This window comes from Symphalangus syndactylus, chromosome 5, assembly GCF_028878055.3.
Source record: "Symphalangus syndactylus isolate Jambi chromosome 5, NHGRI_mSymSyn1-v2.1_pri, whole genome shotgun sequence".
Lineage (NCBI taxonomy): Eukaryota > Metazoa > Chordata > Mammalia > Primates > Hylobatidae > Symphalangus > Symphalangus syndactylus.
Genome location: NC_072427.2, coordinates 134,822,274 through 134,846,653, shown reverse-complemented (window position 1 = coordinate 134,846,653; position 24,380 = coordinate 134,822,274). Strand labels below are relative to the sequence as shown.

At 39.1% G+C, this 24,380-nt stretch overlaps 1 protein-coding gene across 1 annotated transcript in view; it reads right to left on the bottom strand.

The window, feature by feature from the left end:
* RECQL (RecQ like helicase) overlaps nt 1-24,234 on the bottom strand; it is a 32,981-nt gene extending 8,747 nt beyond the window's left edge. Inside the window, exons 1-7 of the mRNA XM_055280420.2 lie at nt 24,107-24,234; nt 22,201-22,261; nt 14,238-14,432; nt 12,921-13,100; nt 9,224-9,330; nt 6,100-6,298; nt 538-704 (exon numbers count right to left, since the gene is read on the bottom strand). Coding sequence (XP_055136395.1) covers nt 538-704; nt 6,100-6,298; nt 9,224-9,330; nt 12,921-13,100; nt 14,238-14,432; nt 22,201-22,216 — 864 coding nt within the window. The 5' untranslated portion in view covers nt 22,217-22,261; nt 24,107-24,234. The remainder of the gene's footprint in view (nt 1-537; nt 705-6,099; nt 6,299-9,223; nt 9,331-12,920; nt 13,101-14,237; nt 14,433-22,200; nt 22,262-24,106) is intronic.
* Between the last annotated feature and the right edge of the window lie 146 nt (nt 24,235-24,380).

Sequence of the window (24,380 nt, the reverse complement as noted above, 5' to 3'; positions counted from 1 at the left end):
CTACTTTTATAAAAACAAATCGTAACATAAATAACTCTTTAATGAAAACTCAGAAAAATATTAAATCTATTCTTAAAAGGGTTTAGAAAGAAAGAAAAGACAGCTGTTAGGTTATTTTATTTTCAAGTTTATCAAATAAAATTCAAATACAATTGGCAAATCTTTAATGGCATATTAATACTTCTATTACTTAGTAATTAATTTGAACAGAGATGTTATTAGGGTCCTTAGTATCACTCCATCCTTTCTCCCCATCTTTACACAAAAAAATATAGAAATTTAACAAAGATACATGACTTATATATTTTATAAAAAGTATCACCTAGCAAGTGTCTTCCATTTAATCTAACAAAGGATTATGTAGCAAAAGGTACATGAATGAAGCCCTAATTACAGAATCTACTTATAATTACCTCCTAATGTTAAAAATTTTTGTAAGTACTTAACTGCTGCTCATATAAATAATCATAATAAAAAGGTAGATCCCCTCTGCATAATTCTTCACAAAAGTAATGAATTGACATAAAAATTACATACCTCATAATATAGATTTGGCCTATTAAAAGAAGCTGTAAAAGTAAAACACTTTTCAATGCACAAAATTTTCTGAGCATCCGTCAAAACATGATTTGTTGCAGTTGCAGTCAGCCCAATTAGTGATGCGTTAGGGAACTGCCGCTTTAAGATACCAAGTGCCTTATAATCTGAAAAAACAAACAAAGTGGCCCTTTTTCTATCCTTTAAGAGTTAGAGTAAAGTATATCTTTTAACATTATGCAGATAATCGATGACTACTATGATTTTGTTTCCACAGCCATCTATAGCAGTAAATTTGCAGTTCTGTGTTAGGCTCTTTGATGGGCAGGCTTTATTACATTTATTTCAGACATTATTCTTGGTCATAGTGGACTCAAGAGACAGTGGGTATAGCCACAGTGTTTTAATTTATTACAACTAACAAAAGATAAAACAGGCCATCAGGCAAACCCCTGCTACCACCTAGTGTCATCAGACCAAAAAAAGCTTGGTAAGGGCGGCACTGCTCTGTATATAACCTATCTCTCGGAAACCATTCTAGGCTCAAACTTGGTATATGCATCTAAATCACTAGATAAATTGTCCTTAATCTCCCTTCAGTACTTCAACTATTTGGAGGACAGTGAAAAAAATGTGGTAGAAATTGCTTACATGCTAAGTAGAGGACTACTATGAAAACACAGAGGACAGAGCAGCTGCTTGGGAAGTGAAGATTTCAAGGAGATAATACTTGAGTTGTGTCTTAAGAGAATGAGCAGAAGTTCACTAGGAAGAGACGAACATCACGCAGAGGAAACAGCATATACACTGCAAATACACTGACATGAAATTAGTATGTTCGGATAACAGCAAGCAGTTCATTGGGGCTAAGTCACAGAGTCTTGTGGTGGATGACTCTCCATTAAGCTGCGAATTACATTTCCCAGAATCTCTTTCCTGTTCCAAGTTAGAGCTGACCCAACAGAGGGACTTGTGCAAGATCTGGTGGCAGAAGTGAACCAGCTAGCATCACTCCTTCAAGGTCTTTACACGCAGAGAAGATGATGGACAGATGCAGAAGTGCTCAGCCAGTTCTAGGTCATCCTAGTTCTTTTCTACTCCTCATTCAGCTGTTCCTCCCAACTGCAGGTCTTGTCAATCAACAGCAGACCCACAGAGGCGATAGCTACTCACAGGAAGTAGCTTACCAGAGACCTTTCCACGAACTTCCCTTTAGGGGTCCCCTTTGCCACTGTACATGCCAGCTGCAGATTTCCCTACAAGCTCCGCCTCGTCCTCCTGCACCAGTGCTTAGGTAGCAATCTGTTACTTTTCTCTAATCCTCCAACTCCCCTCTTCAGACCTTCACTTCCGCAGTTCCTCCCACAATTGTTCAAGATCTACTTCCTACAGTAAACCTGTTATCCCATAACATTCATCGTGACTCTGCTTCCCTGCCTGAACCCTGACTGACACTGTTATGTACAAGGCGGGTTTAAGAAAAGCTATTAACAATTCAACCAGTTGATTCTAAGCTGAGACTTTATCCTACAGGAAATGAGGAGTCATCATGTAATTTTTTTTTTTTTTTGAGATGGAGTCTCGCTCTGTCACCCAGGCTGGAGTGCAGTGACATGATCTCGGCTCACTGCAACCTCCGTCTCCCAGGTTCAAGCGATTCTCCTGTCTCAGCCTTTCGAGTAGCTGGGATTACAGGCATACACCACCACACCTGGCTAATTTTTATATTTTTAGTAGAGACGGGGTTTCACCATGTTGGCCAGGCTGGTCTTGAATTCCTGACCTCAGGTGATCCGCCTGCCTCAGCCTCCCAAAGTGCTGGGATTACAGGCCTGAGCCACCACACCCAGCCCATCATGTAATTTTTAAAGACCTATGCTTCATAAATCATCTTTTGGTGACAATGCAAAATATACACTGGAATAGACAAAACACTGAAGGAAAACCAGTTAAAAGATGGCAGTAACAGACCAGAAAACAAATAATACAGAATATAAAATGAGACATGACATTAAGGATAAATCAAAAAGAGTAAAGAAACATATATGAACCTACAGGTCCTAGTGACTACTGGGATATGGAGGTGGCAGGGAGGAGGGAGAGAGTGCTAGACTTACCCATTCATCAATAAATAAATGTTGAACACCTTTTTAATTGTGTGCCAAGCATTTCCCTAGGCACTGAAGATAGAGTGATGAACAAGACAACAATGCTACACAAATGTGTCCATAATTCGTGTCCATAATTCAAGCAAAGAAACAAGACAAAACAAAGAGTAAACTAATAAATATGCCATTAGAGAGTGGTAAGTGCTTATAATGATAAGCCCAGTACAGCTGGGGATTAAGAAGAGGAGTAGGAAATCAGGTAGACAGATGGGGGCAGATCACATATTACCCTATGGGCCTCAGTTAAGAACGCTGGGTTTTATTCTAAGTACATAGTAGCTACGGGGTAGTTTAGGTAGGGAAGTAACATGATTTGATGTATATTTAGAAAATATCACTGGTTGCTCTGTGGAGAATGAACAAAAAGGTTAAGACCGGAATCAAAGACTATTTAGGAAGCTACTGCAGTAGACCAGTGGAAGGGAGCTCAACTGTATATAAGACGTAGGTGCACAAAGAGTAGACAAACTTGAGATTCATTTTAGAGGCAGAGCTGACAACACTTAGTGGTGGACTGGATCTGCAAAGGGAGGGTAAATCAAGGACGGTGGGTCATCCATTATTTTTTTTGTCATCTCTAACCCTACCCTTCTATACACTGCTTTGGGATGCTGCACCAAGGACTCTGCACACTACGCATCAGCTTTGCCTGCTGGCCCTGGATGGAAGACACCATGACTGCTTCCTCCCTAACTGCTGCCTGTGGGCTTGCTTGTGTTCCTGTGACTGTCACCCCAGCAAGGCTTCTCATCCCTGCAGCAGCACTTCTTTCCTTAAGAGCAACTAAATACAGTTGGCAGTTTTTTCAGCCTCTGGAGAACCAGCTTTATGACAGATGTACCCCACCTCTGCCTCTACCAAGACACTCCAGCACCAGTTCCACAAGGCCTCTTCATTAAGTTTCTAGGTCTTACTTGTTCCAATCTTTTCTTCCTGTTCTCTCAGCCCTACAGATGGTTGTTGCTTCTTCCAGTTTTTAACTCCATGATATCTTAGTTTTCTTTTTACTTTTTCAATTATCTCTTTAGCTACTTTTTACCTAGTTCACAATTCTTTATAAAAAATTCTCTTTGTTCAAATAACTGTCTGCTGACTGGAACCTAAATAATAAAGATAACTGCTAAAATTTTGGCTTCAGCAAACATGAGTGAGTGGATGATTTTCTAAGACAGAGAAGACTGAAGGGGAAATTGCTTGGGAGTAGAGAGGAGAAGGGAGAAAGGAAAGGTGAAGAAAATAAGTTTTTGGTTAGAATGTCGAGTAGAGTTATGGGGAAAATATTCCCAGTTGAGAAGAAAATGAGCAGTTCTTTTGGGGGAATTTAGTTTTGTTCATGCTAATTTACACATTTCTGATAAACAATTAGGAGTATAAATTTAAAGTTTAGAAGTTAGATAATTAGATATGGGAATAATGTTTTACACTTCGGCAGCAGATCCACAGAGACAACATAAGTCATGGCAGTACTTAAGCAAGGGTGATAATCATAAGGGATCACACCATTTAGGTTGAAAATAGGGCAAGAGTTACAAATCAGGTAACTTCAGTGGCCACCAGGTAACAACTATGTGGCACTATCTGGTTAAGAAAAGTGGGGTCCTTAATAGGAAGGAGTATACATCCTGTTTAAGGCATTTAAATCCATTTAAAATCTATAAATAAATAAAAACAATGCCCATAATAATTCTGCAGGTAGAGAATGCAGTCTTCGGGCTACAAGCTCACTATCCCTGGAGAAACGTAAGAAAGGGTAAAGACTGAGGTCAGAACCCTAGGGAACACTAATATTTAAAAAGAAGACAAGAAGAGCGAAGGAGGTGAGAATGGAAAGGAAGACACTGAACAGCACTGCTGTATAGTAACCAAGGCAGTAGAATGTGGCAAGGTGACAGGTGAATACATAAAATGTTACTGAAGTGAAGTGGGAAGAGGAATGAAGATGAGACCACTTGAGGAAGTGGTCTCATCTGGGGGTGGGTCACCGATGACCTGTTTCAGTAGTATGGTGGTGGCAGAAGCATGATTCAGTGAGTTCAGAATGGGTTAAAGGTGACAAATGGAGATGGTAAGCTGAGAAGTCTGATGGTGACAGAAAGAACAGAAAGAGGACAAAAGGTCAGAAGGGTGTTTTAGTTTCTGTTTTTAGGGAGAGGACAAAAGAGACTGAAGGTGAAGGAGTGAGGAACTTGGCAATGCAAGATCTTAAGAAGGCAGGAAAGGGTGAAACGGGAGTGGTCATGGTTACCCTTATAAAGCAGTGGTCTTTTCTGCCTTAACAAAAAAAAAAGATTACTAAGGTTTGAAAGTAGAAAAAGGAGCTGTTCATACCTGATGGCATCTATTTTCTGTGAAGCAGAAAGCATCTGCTAAGTATAAGTTAGTGCCTGAATAGAAAGTTAATGATATAAGACATTTGTTGGAAGAAATGTATAAAGGAGTTGAAATAGGGACAAGTATAAGGATAGCTGAGGATAATGAAAAGCTGAATGGAGTTAAGCAAATTTTTTTTTTTTTTTTTTTTTTTTTTGACAATGTTTAGTAGCCAAGCAGCAGGAATGGGGCAAGCAGAAGTCTAGGTGAATCCAGTGTCTCGGGCACACCTGAAGCAGACTGGCAGAATGGCCAGACAGTCCAGGGCAAATATAACAGAAGTCAGGGGCAACAGCGCAGTGTCTGGACAGGAAACGGAGTGATTGCTATGTAGGGACAAGAGCCTGGATAAATAAGCAGGGATTAAAAGAGGGATCCAGCAAATCCTAATGAGTGTGAAAAGCTTCAGAAGGAAAAGAGGTTGAAGCCAGGGAGTCGGATTTTTGAATTTAAGATTTCTTTGCATATAACAATTCTGAGTAACTTACTTTACGCTATGACTGTAGGATTAGGTGGTGGGGTGAAGAAAAAGGTCACTAAATATCTCATCAAAGTTTAATGCTGAGGAGTTGTATGTGGGTGCTGAAAAGACCCCCAGAATGATGATTAAAGATGACAACTTTGAAACAGATGCAAATTCTTCAACAAATGTGAAGGAATACCTAGATGTCATAAATGCCACAAAGATGTCCCCTACTGGCTAGTAAACATATGTGTCCATATTTGTCCATAATTGACAAGGGCAATTAAACTACAGACTATAGTGGGGACTGAAACTAAAGATTCTGCCTCTCAGTCCTCCTCATAATGAGGCAAGATAAAATGAGTAATACAGGTTGATCATCCCAAATTCAAAAAAATCCAAAATTTAAAACCCTTTTGGTTCCAGCGATTCTGGATAAGGGATATTCAGTGTGTAACTACTTGAGGATGATTTTAATAGAAGCAGAGATTTCCATCATGCCAAGCTGAGTAAGGACACGGTCTATGACATCAAAAAGTTTTCTAGATAAAATATACATACCAGGTCTGAAATCATGTCCCCACTGACTACAGCAGTGAACTTCATCCACAGCAATTCGAGTAAATCTCCTTGCTTCGTAGGCTTTCTCTAGTCTTGACATAAACATTTTGCTTTTTGCAATTTTCTCTGGAGTCACATAAATCAGCTTTAACTCAGAGTTTTTATTTACCATTTCAGCATGAACCCATTTAACATGCTCCTATTAAAAGAAAAAATAGACACAATGATTGTAAAACTAAGCTAGCCGACGAAAAATACTAGGTGGTAAACAAAAACGTTCATTTCTCCAAAGCAATAATAGCCTTCAGCTCTTCTAGGAGCAGATGTTTAGTTCATTAAAACTGAAACCATGTCTCAGTACGAAACATCATGGCAGCTGTGTAAATAGCATTCTAGTTATTTACTAACATCTACATTGTTAATGATCAAAAAAACTCACTTGACAAAAAAGAACAAAAAAAATGAACACAAACAGATACTCCAATGAAGAGCATTTATTCTATGAAGGCATAATTCTAAATTGTTCATAATATATTCTAAAATGTGAGCTAGATGCAATTGTTATGGTTATAAAGGTGGGTTTTATTAATTTTAACATTATATTTATAATCCCTTTATGTATGTGAACAAAATTTATTATTTGTTAACTTCTTAAATGATACCATCAAATCTTTTAATCTCTTTATTTAAATATAAAGACCATGGGGTTTCACAAAGTATCACTCATTAAGATAATAATAAATCTTAAAAGGTAACAGTTATTAGATTCTTAGTACTCTAATACAATTCTATACAATACTTAGCACATTAGATGTCATTTTTTTCTTTCTAATCTAAAGAGGACAAAAAAAGTATAAAAACATGCCAGTGAATGGGATAGAAAGAGACAGTCAAACTACTTTCATCATCCCAGCAAAGAAGCAGTTTGTTAACTCCTAGATATATTTTAGGATACAGATGTTCCTTTTTTCTCTCTCCAACTTTTCAAGCAGTAGGGATATATCAATGAACTTGTAATTATCTGCAACTTTCTAAACTACTTTCTATTACTATTATGTTCTTTTTCAATTTTAAGAAAGTACATTATTATAAGGCAGTTTTCTCCACAGATTGATTTTGTTGAATGAAGGAGCAGTTATAACAGAATGACATGGAGTTTAAATAAAACAAAAATATATGGGTAAACTAAAGGAACCAGGGCTTCTTAGAGGTATGGCTGACTCTAGGTCTGGGCAGGAAATGCATAAAATGAACATGGATTATCTTACTGCAAAAGAAAGCAAGGAGCAGAAGCAATGGGGTTAAGAGAAAGGATTCAGGAACCAACTTAAAGATGCTCTCACTGCCCAAGGACAGGACTATTTCAGCATTACATATATACATATTTATATATATATATATATGATTCCAAAGGTGAATCATATTATATGTCAAAGCTTGTAAGTTTATAGCGATACTTCGGGGAAAAAAAACCTTAAAAGTCTTGTTGACCACCTTTGGAGAATGCTAGAAAACCAACTCTTTCTGAAAACTGGTAAAGAAAGGGAAAAAAAAATCAAGCATTTTCATCATGCAGAGTTTATGAGGAAAAAGTTCATTTTTGTAGAAAAAGTGTAGCTAATACATGAAGAAAGAGTGACAGAATTAGATATCACCATTTTGCACCTCCCTAATGAAATCATGGCTCTCACAGTGCCACTCAGTGGCTGCTAAAACCATTAGATGAAAAACTGATAACCAGAGGTCAGGCAGACATCACTTGAACCCACTGATGCTTAGCATCACAAAAAGATAACCAGGTACTATGTACCACTTGAGTGATACCACAGTAAGTATACTCTTGCAAAAAAAAAAAAAAAAAGTTAAAGAAAAAAGAAAAATTCCAAATACAATCAGGCTTTTAGATCTACCTAAAAGGATCCAGTAACAAACCTGCACATCCTGCACATGTACCCCAGAACTGAAAAAAAAGAAAGAAAGAGAGAGAAAGAGAAAGAAAAGAAAAGAGAAAAGAAAAGAGGGGAAAAACACCACAAGGATGCAATGAGGAAAATGTAGAAAGATACAGGACAATTAACCCAGTTTCTTCAACAAAGAATTTGCATGGAAAATATAAAAGAGATAAAGGGAACCTATGGGTATATCAACCAAATACAGTACAATGCATGAATATTATCTGGGCTGTATTTTTAAAAAAAAAAACATAAAAATGAGACAGAAATCTGAGTTTTTTATAATTCTAAAGAATTGATATTAAACTTTTTAGATGTGATGATGGCATAGCACTTTTCTTTAAAGTTAGGGATATGTACTGAAGAATTTGCAATTAAAATATGATGTCTGGAATTTGCTCTGAATAAACAAACTAAGGGGAAGGGGGTAGGGAAAACTGGGGGTATATAGATTAAAAAAAAGATTAGCCGTATGTTGGTAACTGTTAAAGGGGGAAATGGCTACATGGCAGTTTTTATGCTATTCTCTCTCCTTTTGAAGATTTCAGTAATATGCTTTTTAAAAAAGAATAGCTGGAAAATGCTTTATTCTACAGATGAGGGTAAGAGAGTCCATTCCTAAATACAAGAAATTCCACAGGTATAGGGTAACTTCTTAGTAATTCATATTTCACATTTAATTACACTGCGTAATTAGAAATTCTCCCTTACTATTTTAGAATGGATAATACAAAACAGGTCAGCAAATGTTTCCTGTAAAGTACCAGACAAAAATACTAGGTTTTATGGGCTATAAGGTCTCTATCACAACTACTCCACTCTGCCATTATACTGTAAAAGCAGCCATAGACAACATGCAAACAAATGAGCATGGAGGTGTTTCAATAAAACTTTATTTATGGATACTGAAACTTGAATTGCAAATAATTTTCACATTTCACAAAATATTCTTTTTAGATTTTTTTAAGCCATTTAAAAATATAAAAACCATTCTTAACTCATGGGACATACAAAAATAGACAGTGGGCCAGAACTGGCCAAGAGCAGTAGTTTGCAACTCCTGATATAAATAGTTAACAGTTTATAATTTTCTAAGCAACTCAACTGCAGGTGAAGCTCCTATTTCAGTGAATAGTTTACATTAAAAAAAAAAAAAAGCCACTGAAACATACCTTAGAACTAGAAGCATTTAACATGGTTGCTGAAATTCCTAATTGTTTTAAAACCATTAATTGGTCTTCCATAAGAGAGATCAGTGGGCAAATGACGAGTGTAAAACCTAAAAGAGAAAAAGAAAATCTACCTTAAACTTTACACCACCCTCAGAATCAGATGCAAACCATTCACCTTCTTTTTTTTTTTTTTTAGAGCTGGAGTCTCGCTCTGTTGCCCAGGCTAGAGTGCAGTGGCGCAATCTTGGCTCATTGCAACCTCTGCCACCTGGGTTCAAGCAATTCTCCTGCCTCAGCCTCCCAAGTAGCTGGGACTACAGGCACCTGCCGCCATGCCTGGCTAATTTCTTTTGTATTTTAGTAGAGACAGGGTTTCACTGTGTTGCCCAGGCTGGTCTCGAACTCCTGAACTCAGGCAATCCGCCCACCTTGGCCTCCCAAAGTGTTAGGATTACAGGCATGAGCTACCGCGCCCGGCCCATTCACCTTCTTAACTTGTGGGCACCGCCCATCAATTCAGATTAATTTTTAATGCAGCTTTAGTAAAGCTTACTTACTTCTTACTCTCATTAATTAGATATGAATAAATGACCAAACAAGGTAAGTATAAGCCAAATAAACAAACATACAACTAAACAGAACTCTATCCTTATAAAAATAAAGACAGATTTTAACATTTCAGATGTTTAATTTGCTATCATTTTAAATAATCACTATTGGTAATTTCAGTAAGATAACATATATCAGCTCAAACACTAAACAGTTTCATCAGGGAAAAATTACTACAAAGCTTTCCAAAAAAAAAAGATATTTAATTATACAGTAGTGCATATAATTAAACATGATAGTTGCACGAGCATTCTTTTACTTTTTGTACGAGATTAATTTATGCTGAGTAGAAATCAGTGAACAGTTTACTGTCTGAATGAAGTTATAGTAATATGCCCCCTTCCTTATAATTGAAACTGTTTAAAGTACAAAAGCTATTCTACAGTTAAAATTATATGGCTTTACGTTTCTGTAGTTTGTTTCTTACAACCTTTGGCAGAGAGCAGACATGTTTAAAAAACATGATCAAATTAAGACTTTATTAGGGATTTTGCCCAGTCAATTATTCTCTCTCCTATTATTTTCACTTTTCCTTACTAGCACCTAATCATTACATTTAAACATGGTCAAGTCCCTCTCATCTTGGAAAACACCCACTATGGTCTGAAAGTCGGTATCCCTGTGGAAGTGATTAAGTAATGAGGGCTCTGCTTTCGTAAGTGGGATTAATGCCATTTTACAAGAAGTTGAAGGGAGTGCCCTTTCTTTGCCACCATGTGAGGGTGCAGCAAGAAGTTACCATCTATGAGAAACACCCCCTCTCTAGACACCAAAATCTATTAGCCTCTTGATCTTGGACTTCCCAGCCTCCAGAACTGCAAGCAGTAAACTTCTGTTGTTTGTTAATTAACTGATATAAAGTATTCTGTTACAGCAGCTGGAATAGACTAAGATAATTTATGGCCCGCTCTCTTCTTCCCTTCATAGCCATTCTTTTCCAAAGAGCATCCCATACTCACCAGTTCCACTTCCTCAATTCCTACTTACTTCAAACCATTGCTATTTGGTCTCCACCCAACCATTTCAATAAAATTGCTCTAGCTAAGGTCATAGATGAGTCCTTTGTCATTAAACTCATTGAAACTTACATCCTTATCGTATTTGACATTTTGCTAACAGACATCACTATTAACTACTCCCTCATTCAAACACACTCTTCCCTAGGCTTCTAATAACATCATACAATCCTGGTTATTCTGTATGTTGCTACTCTTTCTCAGCCTTGTCTGCAAGCCTTTTTCTCTGTTTATCCCTAAACTCTTGGTGTTCTGGTTTCTGTTCTAGGCCTTCTTCTCTTCTTATGCTGCTCTGTAATTCATTCCAATGGCTTCAGTGGCCATCTCCACACTAACAATCTCCAACTCAGACCTCTAACACCAGGCTTTAGACACAAACATCCTCCTACTCATAGGACAATTCCACCTGGATGTCTTAAAGGCATCGTAAATTCAACAGGTCCCAAATAAATTCATCATCTTCCCTCTCTCCATTCCCAAGTGTTCTTTCTCCAATGTACCCCATTTCAGTGAAGAACCTCACCACTTGTCCAAGCCTAAAATTTGAGCATCATTCTTGACTATTCTTTCTCCTTTCCCCACAAGCAATAAATACCAAGTCCCATTGAATCTATCTTCCAGATGTATCTCGAATTCATCTAACTGCTAGAATTATCCTTCTAAACCATGAAATAATGAGTCTCTTACCTGTGTAAAACCCTTCAATGGCTTCCTAAAATAAGGAAAAGTTTTAAACATAAGACTCTTTCCACATGTCTTACCACTGACTGCCACATAGGAATTCCTCCAGGTTACTGAATACATCATAATGTGAATGTTCTCTCTTGCTTTTGGATCTCACGCATTGCTTTTCTGAATGAACACTCTTCCTTCCCTGTCCCTTTTGCCTACCCACCCTTTAAATTTTAGCTTAAATGCCACTTCCTCAGAACAGCTTTCCCTGACAGCCCCTAGACCAGATCTTTGTACAGACTTAATTCCCTATTAAAACCTTTATCCCAAAATTCTTATTCCAATTGCTTGCAATTACCTGTGTTCTCTAAACCAGGGATCAATAAAGGGCTGGTTGCCTATTTTTGTAAGTTATTTTAATGGAACACAGCTACACCCATGTGTTTACACATTATCTGTGGCTGCTTTTGCGCTACAATGGCAGGGCTGAAGAGTTGCCAAGGAGACCATATGGACCATAAGCCTATATTATTTACTATCTACCCTTTGAAGAAAAAGCTTGCTGATCCCTTGCTACTACCCAATCAGTAATATCAGTAGCACCAGCGAACTTGTTAGAAATGCAGGATCTTCGGTCTCACATAAAATCAGAATCTGCACATAATCAAATTCTCAGGTGATTCTTATGTACACTAAAGTCTGAGAAAGTGCTACTCTACACTACGAGTTCTGTGAAAACTAAGACCACGCCCATTTTGCTCACTACTGTTATCTCCCAGTGCCTAGCACCAGGGCAGACACTCAGTAAAGATCTGGGACTAGAATTCAGGTCTACTGATTCTTCTTCCAGAGCTGCTTCTCCTACAACATTTCTGGGGGTTTTTTTGCCCTTTTTATCTTCTGTTCAAGTGTTCTATAGCACTGTAGGGTGAATATGGTTAACAATAATTTAGTATAGGGTTTCGAAAAGCTAGAAGAGAGGATTTTGAATGTTCAGTACAATATGTTTTTAAATTTATGTTTCAGGAACCAGATAAAAGGATTAATCTCAGAAGTTTTTAAAACTCCCCCTTTAGGGACAGAGGAGGGCAAGGGCTGAAAAACTACCCATCAGGTACTGTGTTTACTACTTGGACGATGGATCATTAGAAGTCCAAATCTCAGCATCACACAATATACCCATGTAACAAACCTGCACATATACCCCTGAATCTAAAATAAAAAATAAATAAAATTTCTCCTTTAAGTGAAACTTTAAATTTCTATTAATATAGAAGAAATCAAACAAAAATGCACTTGATTTTTACATACGTATGATTATAAATCATTTTTTAAAAGAATTAAAAAGGTATGATAACAAAGCACTTCTTCAACTCAAAATTAATTTTTTTAGTACATACCATCTGAACATAATGCTGGTAACTGGTAACATAAGCTTTTTCCACCTCCTGTAGGCATAACAAGAAATACCTCCTTTCCAGCCATTGTTACGTTAATAGTTTCAAGCTGAAGTGGTCTGAACTTTTGCAGTTTAAAGACATTCTGCAGAACATCTTTAACTTTACCAGACCACGGAAAATCTAGAAAAAGAAAGATAAGAATCAGACAAACATGTAAGACTATTATAGAAGTTTGATAAGAATGAGACAAACATATATAAGACTTCCAATAACTTATAGACCATTAAACTTTTATGATAATAATTTTGAGATTAACTCACTAGCTAAGCAAAGCAAAAACAAGTTAAATGACGTATTATAAGACATATTAGGCATGGTGGCTCATGCCTATAATCCCAACATTTTGGGAGGCCAAGGCAGGAGGATTACTTGAGCTCAGGAGTTCAAGACCAGCCTGAGCTCAAGCGATGGCAAGACCCTATCCCTATAAAAAGTTTTTTAAAAGTAGCCGGGTGTGGTGCTGTGCACCTGTAGTCCCAGCTACTAAGGAGGCTGAGGAGGGAGGATTGCTTGAGGCTGGGAGTTTGAGGCTGCAGTGAGTTGTGGTTGTGCCACTGCACTCCAGCCTGGGCAACAAAGCAAGACCCTATCTCAAAAACAACAAAAAAAAAAGTAACAAATGTAAACATTTGCCAGTTAGGAATTAACCCACACAAGAAAGGAAGGTGTTTGCTCAGGTATTTGAAAAATTGAATGTTTGATCAGGGAATTCACAGCATCATAAAATACTCAAATATCATGAACAAAGTTAAAAATTATCTGGAATTTTTGGTGTAAATACCTTGTTCAGATGTGAATCACTGAAAAGCAACATCCACAAAAAGCACAATTCCTTCTAGAGTTATCCTAATTATTCTAGTATTCTATTTATAATTGATAAACATGTTTGATAAGATCTTAAATCATGAAAGGTTTGTTCACTAGGACAGGAAAATGATCTAAACTTTGGCAAGGAGTTTGAATTTTTTTTCTTAATTGTCTGTTAACGTAGGTAAAGTAAGTATCTCATTTTCTAAACATGATTAATGCTGCTAGAACAATAATTGGAAAAAATGTCTGAATAATAAAAGTTTAATTTAAAGACTACAGAACATAGGGAAAGAATGATCCACCTGCAAGTTTCCCATTCCACTGGAGAAACGGCCAGTTTCACCTCTAAGCCTACTGGAAAGCACTGACCCATCAAGAATTCATTCTAGTTTTTTTTAAAAATGAGAAGAAATAAAACTAGCAAAAAAAAAAAAAGAAAAAGTTAACCTTTATTCCAAGCAGCAGGTGAAGAATCATATTCGTTGCTTGCCCCGGCATCAGAATCCTCTAAACACTGTTTTATTTTCTTTGTTAGGACTTTTTTTTTCTGAATAAGCTCTTGTTGCCTTTCAGTAAGTTCTTGAATTTGAATTTCGACTGCATGTAGCTCACTGGTTATAGAATCCAGTTCCTCAGTTAGTGCTATGGGAGGCAGCGGGGATACAATGATTAGACAGAGTAAATTACAACTTTAGGTTTCCAGATTGATTTTTGGGTGTTCCCTGTCACAACAATTACAGACGAACTTGAAGTAGTATAGCATAATGGCTAAGAGCATGTTCTTGAGTCATATAGACCTGAGTTAAATCTCAGGTCCTCCTTTTACCTGCTGAGTGATCTCAGGCAAGACACTTACCCGCATCCCCATTTTCCTTCCTGTAAAATGGGGACAATATCTAACTTTCATAGTATTTTTATGAAGAGCTAGTGAGATAATATATTAGACGCAGTACCTGGGAGACAAATATTTAATACATGATAATGATTTTTATTATGTTGTAGAGAAGTGGTCTAACAATCTCCTAAATCATTTAAGTAAAGTAGTCAGACTTTGAAGCAAAAGGAAGCTAATTCCCTGATTACTTTGCTAGTACTTTATGAGGGCATTCCTATTTGGGCTCAAATAGGTATAAGGAGTTGGTAATTATAAATAAGAGGATGTAACAAGTAAGAGAAATCAAGTGTACTATTGGAATTGGCATTTTATCTCCTTTGTAACTAATCTATAAAGAAACCCCAGTGTATGCTTCTAATCAATCTAAGTATTAAAGTCAAAAAGTGAGATGCTTTTTGATACCACATCGATGGAAGCTAGAAAAATCTTCAAGATGTTCTTGGTGCGTTCTCATATACCTGCCTGCATTAATAAGTATATAGGTTTAATGTGCCTCTTCATGAGATATAATTTATGGTTGTGATTTAAAATAGGATGTTGGGGTACCTTTTCATTGTACCAACTGCCATCATCCCTTGTATCAACCCTTCCCTACATGACTTTGTAGGGTTTGGCCACAAGTGAAGTCTGCATGAAATTTACAAGGCAGAAATAAAGCAGCAGCCAGTTTTACATTGGGATGGTTGGCCTACGGCCAGGTGCTTCTGGAGCTCACTCATGATACTAGGAAACTGCTGCCTCACTTTGTTGACGTGGGGCAGGAGCCAGTTCCCCCAGCTCCTGCTAAATCTTCTTGGTGGAACAACTTGGCCCATAGATTCTTTGGCTTCTTGGTCATGTTGCTGACCAACCTTCTGTGACAAGTGCACCAGCTTTTCAGCAGGGCACCAGCATCCTAACTTTGTCCTCATGAATTTCAACTTATCTTTGCAGATTCCGGCTCATCCATACCCTCCCATACTTCACACCCATCTTCCTTTCTCATTGCTGGTACTGCTGACTTCAGGACCAGAAGCTGACTCAGGGATAGCTGCTTAACTAGCTCCCATGATCACATAAGTTTTAATCCCCATAATAAAACTTACAGCACTCACAATGGTTCAGCTTACCTGACTGAACCCTAACCAATACAGAATTTTGACCCGGAAGAACAGAAACCTAATAGGTTCTCTGAATTGTTTCTGGGCCACATAGAATTGGCTTTCTGATCTGATTAGATTTCAAGGCATTAATAACCCTGCTTCCACTGATACAGGGAACATAACTATTCTATGTCATCACGCAGTGAAAAAAGTTATTTAAATCATCATCCACAGACACCAGTAGAAAAATAACTAGAGAAGGCAAGGCTGTGGGTGACAAAGTGTTTGCTGTTAAAAATGTTTTGGTGAGAATAATGGGGTTAACTGGTTGCTTCTAAGTGTGCAAAGAACTCAGGGGAAAAATGTAGGATCTGCATTAAGGGACCTCAAAGTTTCTATGATTGTCCTTAAAAAAACCTTATCCTCTATAGGTACAGGGCCAATATTTTGGAAAAATAGCTGTAAGTCTAAATCCTGCAGATGGCTGAATTTCAATACAAACTGAATTCCCAACTTTGCAGGGACTCTTATGATAAAGTCAGCAAACTGACTGGGAAGGAGACTCTGAAATTTGGAGGGGAACATAAGGGCAGATTCCAATGAAGCAGGTTACCTTAAACCACTAAATTATGCCAAGTCTCTTCTACCCTGCCTCCCCTTTCTGAAACAATGTCCTCCTAACTGAAGTCCCCACAGTGGTCCTTGTTGCCTTGTATGGGACTGCTAAACCTCCTAAGAATCAGCCTCTACCATCTTTCAGTGCTTTAAGATCCAGGAAGTCCTAGAGGATAAAACACAAAGATGTAACCTGTCAAAAGACATGATATGCACCAAAAGAGCTGCATGTGCCAAAATATATCAATAGAAACCGTGTTCATCCATTTTGCATTGATATAAAGGCGTATCCAAGGCTGGGTAATTTATAAAAGAAGTTTATTTTGCTTATGGTTCTGTAGGCTACACAAGGAGCATAGTGCTGGCATCTGCTTCTTGTGAGGACCTCAGGAAGCTTCCAATCACGACAGAAGGCAAAGGGGGCAGGTGTGTCACACAGTGGGAGATGGAGTAAGAGAGAGAGGAGGCAGTGCCAGGCTCCTTGAAACAATCAGCTCTCGTGTGAACTAACAGGGCAAGAACTCAGTCATTACCATGGGGAGGGCACCGAGCCATTCATGAGGGATCCTGCTCCATGACCCAAACACCTCCCACTAGGCCCACCTCCAACACTGGAGGTCACATTTCAACATGAGATTAGGAGGAGACACATATCCAAACTACATCAGAAACCTAGAGAATGTATATGGGAATAGATCATAAAGGTACTGAAACAGGGTTTATGGAATACAATGTTGAATTCAGCTAAGTTTATTGATATGGGCTCACTAAGAAATTCTGGATTTAATGTCCTAGATAGTGGCCAGGAGTGGCTCTAGTAATTTGCTTGGCTCATTGCCTGAAACCTGGCCTCAAAGATGAATGTCAGAAAATTGGGATGGAATAAAACAGGTGTAGAGTCCAGTGAGGCTGGAGCTCTGGAATTTCCTGGGTATGCTCTAAGGGAAGGTATTCAGAGGCTTAGAGAGATAGCAGTGCCAGAGTGGAAGATCAAATAGATTGATAATCCACTCCCTTGCTGTCCCCCAAGAGAATCCAGAGGACACTCCTTTCACCAAGACTGTGAAAAATACAGTCATGAGCGGAGCGCCAGCATCAGCGGAGCTCTTCAGGGATGCTGGGGCTCCCCTGGCTGTTCTCCGTAAGCTAGGAATGACAGTGGGAAATATCATCTTCCAAGTAGACTACCTGATTCAACGACAATGATGGATTCCAAGGTATGGGGGCTAACCAGTGGCAATTGAATTTATGACCACAAATAAAGTAGATGTGGTTGCCATGAAGGGCAACAGAGCTGAGGCAGCAATCAGAATAGTCTGACCGACAAGATCTTGGATTGGCTAGTTGACTGTGAAGTCCCTGAAATGGAAATAGATTACTTGATTTGTATACGCAGAATAAAAAGCTCTGATTCTGGTAAAAAGAACCAGGAACACAACAGAGAGACCATCCTTCGACGAATTTCCAGAACTGAACCACCTTATAGAACCAGAGGCCCTTGAATAAAGCAGAGGTTGGAGCCTGTTGGAGAAGGACTCAACCACACAGCTAAAAATGTATGTAATGAATATTCCTACTATTCTTCACTGGAGAAGTTTATTAGGGTAACTGGGCACAGTGGCTCACGCCTGTAATCCCAGCACTTTGGGAGGCCAAGGCAGGTGGATCACAAGGTCAGGAGATCGAGACCATCCTGGCTAACATGGTGAAACCCCGTCTCTACTAAAAATACAAAAAATTAGCCAGGCGTGGTGGTGGGCGCCTATAGTCCCAGCTACTCGGGAGGCTGAGGCAGGAGAATGGCGTGAACCCGGGAGGCGGAGCTTGGAGTGAGCCGAGATCACGCCACTGCACTCCAGCCTGGGTGACACAGCGAGACTCCGTCTCAAAAAAAAAAAAGAAAAAGAAAAAGAGAAATCACTTCTCAGAAACTACTGGACATTAACTCTGAACTGATGCTAATTCTTAGAAAACCAAAATGCCATGATCCACCAGTCAGAGTACAAACTTGACTTAAGTGAGGTAATTAACGCAGCTTTGGTTTCCAGAGATTTAAAAGGTAGAAATGAAGCAGTAGACATATTTTCTGTATTTAAGAAAGTCAGTGTAAGGGCAGGGCTGGTGATCTCATTGGCATGGGGCAGCAGCAGGTTCAAGTCCAGTGGCTGCTAGTGATATACAGAGGGACTTCTAATCTGCTATGTGGTTATTTCCTCAGTTTCAGTATGTATACCGAGAACAGATATATTCAGCAAGTGGCAGAATCCACACAATGGTCTCCTGGCCCGTAACTAAGGATTATTATTATAGGAAAGGTCAAATGGAAGCCAGCAAAACTGCCTTTACCAACCAATACAGCAAACCAAAAATATTACTGCATTCCTGGATGGATTGCAGAGATTACTGCCTACATCAAGGGCTTGAAAGATGTGAGGGTAATGACGACTTCCATGTCGCATTCAACTCACCTATGTGGTGTATGCAGAAGACAATGGATTCTGGAAATTGAGAAGGGATTACGCCAAAATTAACAAGGCTGTGGCTCCAACAGCAGCCATTGTTCCAGCTGTGATTTCATTAATAAGACAGAACTCATGCCCTGGCATCTGGCTTCAGCTATTGATCTGTTTAATGTTTTATTCTACATACCCATGTACCTGTTATTATAGCACAGGGGAACAGTACAGCACAGTAAATGCAGTTTGCTGAGCCAGCAATGTATCTTTACTCTCCCATCTCAGAGCTATATCTACTCTCTAGCCCTAATCTAGTCTGCAGGGATCCTGATTGCCTTTTCATTCCACCAGACATTACACTAGCTCTCTGCATTGATGATATCATGCTTGTCTGACCTGCTGAGCAAGAAGCAGCAGTAGCAGCTACTACAGACAAACTGCTAAGAGAGACACTTGGCAGAAGATAGAAGATAAATCCCATAAAAATTCAGAGGCCTGACACCTTGCTGAGAGTCAAAGGGTATGGGGCATGATGAGATATCTCTTCTAAAGTGAAGGATAAGTTTCTACATCTGGCCCCTCCTATTACTAACAGAGCCTAATGGACTACTTGGATTTCGGAGGCAACATACACTTAATTTACCAAGTAACCCCAAAACTTGCCTGTTTTGAGTAGGACCTCGAACAAGAGGTAACGCCATGATACAATCTTCTGTTACCATTCAGCCATATGACCCAAAAGATTTGATGGTCCTGTAAGTTTGTGATGAATGGGGATGTTATATGACACCTTTGGCCTATTGATGAGTCACAACAAAGATGATTAGGATTTTGGAGCAAAGCTCTTTGCCATTATCTACAGAGAACTATTACCCTTTTGGAAACAACTTCTGGGTTGCTCTGGGTCTTACAAGAGACTAAGTTACTATGTGACCTGTGCTGCCTATCATCAACCAGGTGTCATCCGACCCATCAATTCATAAGGCAGGCCTCCATCATCACAATGGAAGTGGTATGTGCCAAAGTGAGCAGGTTCTAAGTGAAGGCACGAACATGAAGTCCCAATGCTCATGCACCATGCTCCCCTTTGCCTCCTCCTCCTCAACCTGTAGCTTGACCTCAAGGCGGGATTCTCTGTTACTAAGGAAGAAAAAAAATGCAGGCCTAATTTACAAAAGATTCTGCATGACATATTGTCACTACCTGAAAGTGAACAACTAAAGCACTCTAGCATCTCTCCAGAGTGGTCCTGAAAAACACTGGAGATGGAAAATTCTCCCAGTCAGCAGTAAGCAGTCCACATATTCATTTTGCCAGAGGAATACATCCACACTATTATAGGCAATGGTTAATGATTAGCAGGATTGTTAGCAACTTGGAAGGTAGCAAATAGGAAAACTGGTGGCAATGAGGTCTGAGGAAGAGATGTATGTATAGACCTCTCTGAATCGTCAGAGTGTGAAGGTATTTGTGTCCCACGTTAATGCTCACTAAAAACAACCTCCACGAAGTTTAATCATAATTAATCAGGTAGACAAAATGACCTGGACATTGACCACACCTGTCCTTGCACAACGAAGTCAAGAAAAAAGTGCCTTCTGCAACATGGACTGCCACTCACGAAGACCCATCTGGCTACATCCAGAGCTAAGTGCTCAACCTGCAAACAGCTCATACCAACCTTGAGTTCCAACGGAGGCACCATTCTCTGTGGGGACAGACAGATGCTTGATGGCAAAGTGACCGCATTGGAACTGTCTATAATGAAAGAGGCAGCACTTTGTTCTCACTGATACAGATGCTTACTCTGGATATGAATTTACCATCCCTGCGTGCAGCGCTCTCTCATGTCCACCATCCATGAATTCCCGGAATTCCTACTGATCGTCATCATATTCCCCACCAAATTACTTCTGACCAAATAACTCATTTATAGCAAACAAAGCACAACAGAAGGCTCATGTTCAAGATATTAACTGGTCTAACTATGTTCCCCAACACCCTGAAGCAGCTGGCCTGAGAAAATAATGGAGTGGCATTTTGCAGACTCAATTATGCTGCCAGCTGGGTATCAGCACTTTAAGGGCTGGACTAGTAGCCTCCAGGGTACGGCATGCTATACATCAGTGAATAGTGCTGTTCCTCCCATTGCCACGAGTCACGGGAATCAGGGGTGGAAATGGGAGTGGCTCCTCTGTTACCCTTAGTGATCCACTAGTGAAATTTTTGCTTCCCATCCTTCAAACATCGGACTCTTGCTGGCCTAGAGGTCTTGGTTTCCAAGAAAGAAATGCTTGTACCAGGGGAAAAAGCAATAGTTCCATTAAACTGGAAGTTGACTGCCACTTGGCCACTTTGGGTTCCTCATGCCAACAAATGAACAGGCAAAGAAGGAGATTACTATACTTGCTGGGGTAAGTGATCCTGACTATTAAGGGGAAATCAGATAGCTACTACACTAAGGGATAAGGAGTATGTCTGGAAAGCAGAAGATACTCTAGTGCACCTCTCAGTATTCCCTTATCTTGTGATTAAAGTTATTTGAAAACTATAATAACCAAACATAGGAAACTACTAAGGCAAGTAGTCCCCACCAAGACCCATTACCAACTGAGAACCAAGGAATACAGAATGGGTAGTTGAAGAAGGCACTTATAAAGTACAAGCTATGATCACATGACCAACTGAAAAACAAGAACTGTAATAGCTATAAGCCTTTCTTGCTTTTTAAAATTTGTATATAAACCAAGTTTGGGTTTTTCCTTTTATTTGGTCCCTCTCCGATACATTAAAGTATTACCAAGGAGGACATGATTCAGCAAGAAGAGAAATGAACATCACCCAAAGACGAATAAAGATAATTTGTACCTGCTCTTTTGGGGAAGGGGTCAGTGTATACTCCGCAGTAAGAGAAATAGGCAAAAGCATGATTCCGCTATTGCCTTTATTTGGACACAAATAAGGTAAAAATTAGACACAAAAGGACAAATGTTATATGATTCCATTTTTATGAGGTACCTAAAATAGTCAAGAAACAGAAAGTAGAATAGTGGCTATCAGGGATTAGAAGAGAGGTAATGGAAAGTTATGGATTAATGAGTGTAGAATTTTAGTTTGGATAGATGAAAAAGCTCTGGAGATGGATAGTGGTGACGACTGCACAACAGTCTAAATGCATTTAATGCCAATGAATTATTCACTTAATAATAGCATGGCAAAGTTTGTAATGTATATTTTACCTCAATAAAAAAGCTGAAAAAAAATCATTTCTATAATCAGAATTTTTAAAACAAACTTTTTCAAGTATCATACAAATAGAAATAGAACAGAAGGAACAAGAAAATGTAATCATTGCTACTAACCTGAAACGGATGCCATTCTTTTTCTTTCCAAATTTGTTTCTAAAATAATCCAAAATTCTTTCTAAAAATAAAAGCACAACGGTGACAACAAGTTTGTAAAAACAGTACTATTAATGATGTTCACTCAACAGTAATCAGTCATTCCGAAGCACGGAAAATGTTAGAAAGTAAATTGTATATTGCAGCGACCTTTCAAATAAGAATCACATGGTTCTTTTGACACTAATTTTTTATGGAAAACTCTGTATTTCAGCTTAATAACCCACAACACTCAGAACGACTAACTCTCTAGATTTCAGAGAAGTGTCCAAAGTCACATAAACGTATACATGACAAATACAGTAGCAACAACACTTAGCAAACATCCACAAGATACAAAATGATGTAACAAAAAACAGCAAATATTCAACAGTTCTAGCACCAATTGCTATGTGACTAAATTACTATGTTAGGTAAAGTTGCATATGCTGTTCCTCTAAGCCTCTTTCCCTACCTGTAAAACTGGGAGGATAGCAATCTTATAAATAAGTTGGATAGATTCAAATGTACCAGATTAAGCAAAATACATCAACATAAATAATAAAATTAATCATCTAACATTTTATTGAGCACTTGCTTTAAAGAATTACAATATAAACCCATCTTAAAAGAGAAACTGGTATTCTACAGAAAAAGCTAGATTTTCTAGGTTAGAGGTGGGGGGAGGGGAAAACGGTTTGTATTAATGATTTCTAAGTATCTATGAATGACTAAAACCTAAGCATGCATATGGACAAGTGGAAAATGGGGCTGGAGAGTAGAAACTTTAAATTCCCCATAATCCTAAAAACACCTCTTCTATCTCTCTAATATGGACATTTTCTAAAACTAAGATGCTCTCCAAAAGTCACTTCTGCAACACCTATCCTTAGACTGCTGACCTTACGCCCTTTCTACACAGAATTCTGAAGCCACCACTAGGCCGGAAAGATAGGCTGACTCTTTTTTGCCTTGCTAAAGAATGTGGAATAACCACACCATTAAAAGAAGGCTAAATAGGAAAGTAAACCAAGGATTTCTAATTCTTTATCTATACAAACATCTCTTCAGGTAATGAAAATGTAACATTCCTTCCATAGACCGTAAGGTCCTTTAGCAGGGCTGGGGTTCAATCTCTTCACCTTTGTATCCGCACAGCCCAGCAAAATGCCTTGATATAGTGAGGGCTCAGGTTTGCTAAGGGTGCAGGGGCTGTTTCTACCCTTATGAAAAGACACAGTCTATATACAATTTTCCCCCAGATTTTAAAAGACTCCTTTGATTATGCGGTTAAAAGACTGCTCCTTCCCAAAATGATGTGACTTAACAGCAAAAGATATCTCAACATAAAATGTATCCAGAAATTGAACTACGGCAGGTCTGTCACTCAGCAGTATAAGCTAGCCATCCACAGGAAAAACGTTACAGGGTGACAGCCAGTCATCAATGTTGGAGGAAACGCCCCTGAGGTACCATAGGCTAAATCCTCTCTCTCCCCGCCACCTGCATTTAGAGGCAACAGTAATTTAATATTAATAACGCCCTTCCTTCCGCTACTGTGAAGTAGGGGATGGAAGAAGCATCCCCAGTAGTATTTACCAACAAATTGCAGCTGCTAATAAACAGGCTTTGGTGGCCAATCCTCCCGCATGGAAAAGAATGGGGAGATTAGAAGACCGGTCAGCAGGCGAACGTGCCCCTAAAGGCCCGAGTTCTCACAGCAGGGTAGTGATTAACTTTCCGGTTTCTCCTCCGCCAATGTGTGGGCGAAAGGAAGTGATCCGCTACAGACCGGCCTCGCCCTCCAGCAGGAAAGGGAAGGATCAAAAAGCGCACACCCTTGACCTTTCAAAGCTGTAACAGTAGTTATCCCAGAGCCTCTCCCCACCGAGGAGCCCAGTCTAACTCTCCGGTGTTTGACTCTCCGGTGTTCGACTGTCCTGTGTCCGACTCTCCGACCTCCGACGCTCGGACCTCCGACAGCAAAGCACCCGGGCCTCGAGCAGATCTTTCCGCTACTCGGGAGTAAAATATTCCCGCCAGCCAGCTGAGAGCATCCACCCTTCCGGGTCGGTCCGTTCAGCCAATCACAAATAACTCCCTTCTCTAATTGGTCAAGGGGTGTGGTCACCATGAGCGACACCGAACAACATTAAGAGTTA